The sequence below is a fragment of the Sinocyclocheilus anshuiensis genome, unplaced genomic scaffold (genome assembly GCF_001515605.1).
Source record: "Sinocyclocheilus anshuiensis isolate Anshui unplaced genomic scaffold, SAMN03320099.WGS_v1.1 scaffold296, whole genome shotgun sequence".
NCBI lineage: Eukaryota > Metazoa > Chordata > Actinopteri > Cypriniformes > Cyprinidae > Sinocyclocheilus > Sinocyclocheilus anshuiensis.
The window spans coordinates 604,623-607,825 of NW_015557065.1; the positions used below are offsets into that span (position 1 = coordinate 604,623).

Sequence of the window (3,203 nt, forward strand, 5' to 3'; positions counted from 1 at the left end):
AACGTCTCGGTTACTTGTGTAACCCTCATTCCCTGAAGGAGGGAACGGAGACGTTACGTCCCGTCGCCACAGTTGCTGTACCACCGCTGTACGGCCGGGGCACGTAGTCTCGGCTCCTCAGCGAAAAACTGATGTGCGTTTGCACGCGCTCTCCTTTTATACCCGCGCTGCGGGGCGGGGTGCGCGTGGCGAAACACGCACGCCAACTGTCATTGGCTTGTTTAGTTTACACTCGAAGGTGATTGGGCTCTCGGGCGAGATCCCAATTCGTCAGTCACGACTGACGTAACGTCTCCGTTCCCTCCTTCAGGGAACGAGGGTTACACAAGTAACCGAGACGTTTCATTTGACCCTGAGGGTTACCGTGACAACATGCCAACATACTGACTGAAGCCTTGGTCTGTAATAAAGCTATCAAGGTTAAACTTATGAATATATAAAAGAAAGAAATTACAATGATAATATGATATTTTATTTATTTATTTTTTTCTGTTTCTTGTTTGTCAAATCAAATTTCTAAATTGCTACAGGCATATGCAGTAAACTTATACAACATACATAAACGGGAAAGAAAAAAAGTGAAGGAAATAATAACCAATACTGAACATTAATGAATGAGAAACAGCTGTAGAAATGTTTATAGAGTTGTAATATACTGTATGCATTTTGCCAAGTCAATGGATAGAAGATTGATTAAATATTTATTACAGAAAATGCATAATTAATTATTAATTCATTATTCAAATTCTATCCATATATACAATGACTTGCATATACTCTATATCTTCTGTGTTGAACATGTTTTTGTGAACAAGTGAAATGAAAACGTTTTGCATTAGTGCATTATTTTAAAATGTAAAAACTGGACAAAAGGAAAAGGTACAATACTGCGTACTTAAAGGCTTTAGTGAGGGAAAGAACTACAATTAATCAATATTCAATTTATAGTTTATGAATTGAATATAGGTTAGATATAAATTGAATATAGATTAATCTATATTCAATTAATAGTTTATACATAAATAATTTACAGTTTATGTGAAGATTGTTTTAAGTTCACTTAAATTCAAAGTTGTTATATTTTTCGAAGCCTATGAAATGTTACAAATAATGGCTTTCAATTATACTGTAATGTTTAATGGCTAAAATTGAAGGAAAAATACATTTAATAGACACATCAGTAGCAGTATTGGTATCGATGATACTGGCATTCATTAATAGAACATTAATAGTAAAAAAAATATGCTATTAAACACAAATATTCAAAATATACCATCTTTATGTTCCCTCTATATTAATTTTGAGATTCAATGTGAAATTATGACAATATAAATATATTAATGTGATTAATCGCTAATAAAGTACAGAAAAAAATAGCGATTAATTTGTTAATTTTTTAAAACGACTGACAGCACTAAAAGTAAATTGGAATAATGCAAATGGATGGGATCGACAAAAGCAAATACCATCCAGGGTTGGAAATTAACAAGGGCTTAGGGCAAAAATACCATCAAAATGAACACAAATGTGCCACAAATTCAACATAAGGGAGTAAAATCCCCCACGCACAATTAAACTAAATCTGTTATGGCTTTCACAATTAAAGTGAAAATTAATGAAGTGTCAATTTGCAGCATTACATGCTGCATCAGATTTCTTTTTACACATTGTTTTTTGCAGCGTTGAGCATTACAACGACATTTCATGTTACACATTTCTGTTGAGTGTAGGAATTCAATGGCCTTTTATGCAATGAATGCAATTACATTAATGATCAATATTACAATATCAAGGGAAAAAATAATAATTTGCCCTTTAACGAGAACCAATGAGGTTTGTTCTTGCACGACAAGCAGGCATGAACTTCTGTTTGATTGCTGATCAATTTTCATGTGAATAAAAGCCAAAATTAAAGCTGTTCATCATATAAAGTGATCATGTCTTTTCAGAAGACTTGGATTAAACTGCTTAATTCATATGGATTTATTAGTTGTTCTTTTTATGAACATTCAGAGCGTCAGAGTTGTGGGTGAATAGTCTTTAAATTGATAGACAGAAATCCCTCAGGTGTCATTAAAATATCTTAATTTGTGTTCCAAAGACAAACTCATTTCTAATGGGTTTGGAACAAACTAACCCTTTAAGGAAAAAGCCTTCAAATGACACAGCATCTAGAAAAAAATGATTTTTTTGCCACATCCTTTGCTTTTTCCACTGCTTCTATTTGCACACGCCGAGGCTCATCATCCACACAGACAACAGTCATTCTTTCAGCTCTCAGCAGATGGTCCTCTAGCTGCTGACTGTCACAGTATCCCTCTCTCTTAAAGTTGAAAATGGAGTGCAGCAGTGCATCATTTAACACCACTCTCTGGTCTGTTCCATTGGGCTGTTTGATGGTAACATTGGCCTTGGCTCTGTTTTGAACATTTTCACACCTGCAGCTTTTTCTGCACTTGTTGCATTTAATACGGAACAACTTGGCATTTGAGAAAGAGAGCGTGGCACCGCATGAACAAATATATTCAAAGGTCAATAATGCCTCAGTGACCTTCCCTGAGATGATGGTCTCTTCAGACTCCTGTAGATTGTCTGCTAAAGGAGTAAATGACTCCAGTGTTGTGAGTTCGGTTGAACAAAGCACATTTCCCTTGCCAAAGTCACAGATGGAAAGACTTTTAAATATATACCACTGATTGACAGTTACAATAAATTTCTCTGCTAAACTCAAGTGAACTTTTGCAGTGGTATCATACAGAATATAATGAGAATAATGTATCCCTTCTTCATTCTGCAGAATGCTGATTGCAGGCTGAACGTCTAAAATCTTTCCGGTAACCGTAACCTGAAAAAAATGACATTATTTAGCCTTCAAAGAAAAGATAAAAATGACTGGTTTTGAATACTTACGTTTTTTTTATGTTTTTTAAGTCATTTATGCTCACCAAGGCTGCATTTATTTGATTACAGTATTATTGTGAAATATTATTACAATTACATTTTTTTCAAAAGATAAAAGTTTTGAATACTTACGTTTTTTTTATGTTTTTTAAGTCATTTATGCTCACCAAGGCTGCAGGCTGCATATTACAGTATTATTGTGAAATATTATTACAATTACATTTTTTTCTTTTTTAAATTTATTCCTGTGATGCAAAGCTGAATTTTCAGCATCATTACTCCAGTCTTCAGTGTCACATGAT

General features: G+C 34.2%; 1 protein-coding gene across 1 annotated transcript in view; it reads right to left on the reverse strand.

Annotated features, from left to right (window-relative positions):
* Window positions 1-1,736: 1,736 nt before the first annotated feature.
* LOC107676615 (uncharacterized) overlaps window positions 1,737-3,203 on the reverse strand; it is a 16,332-nt gene continuing 14,865 nt past the window's right edge. Inside the window, exon 7 of the mRNA XM_016471198.1 lies at window positions 1,737-2,845. Within this exon, the coding sequence (XP_016326684.1) occupies window positions 2,156-2,845 (690 nt within the window). The 3' untranslated portion in view covers window positions 1,737-2,155. The remainder of the gene's footprint in view (window positions 2,846-3,203) is intronic.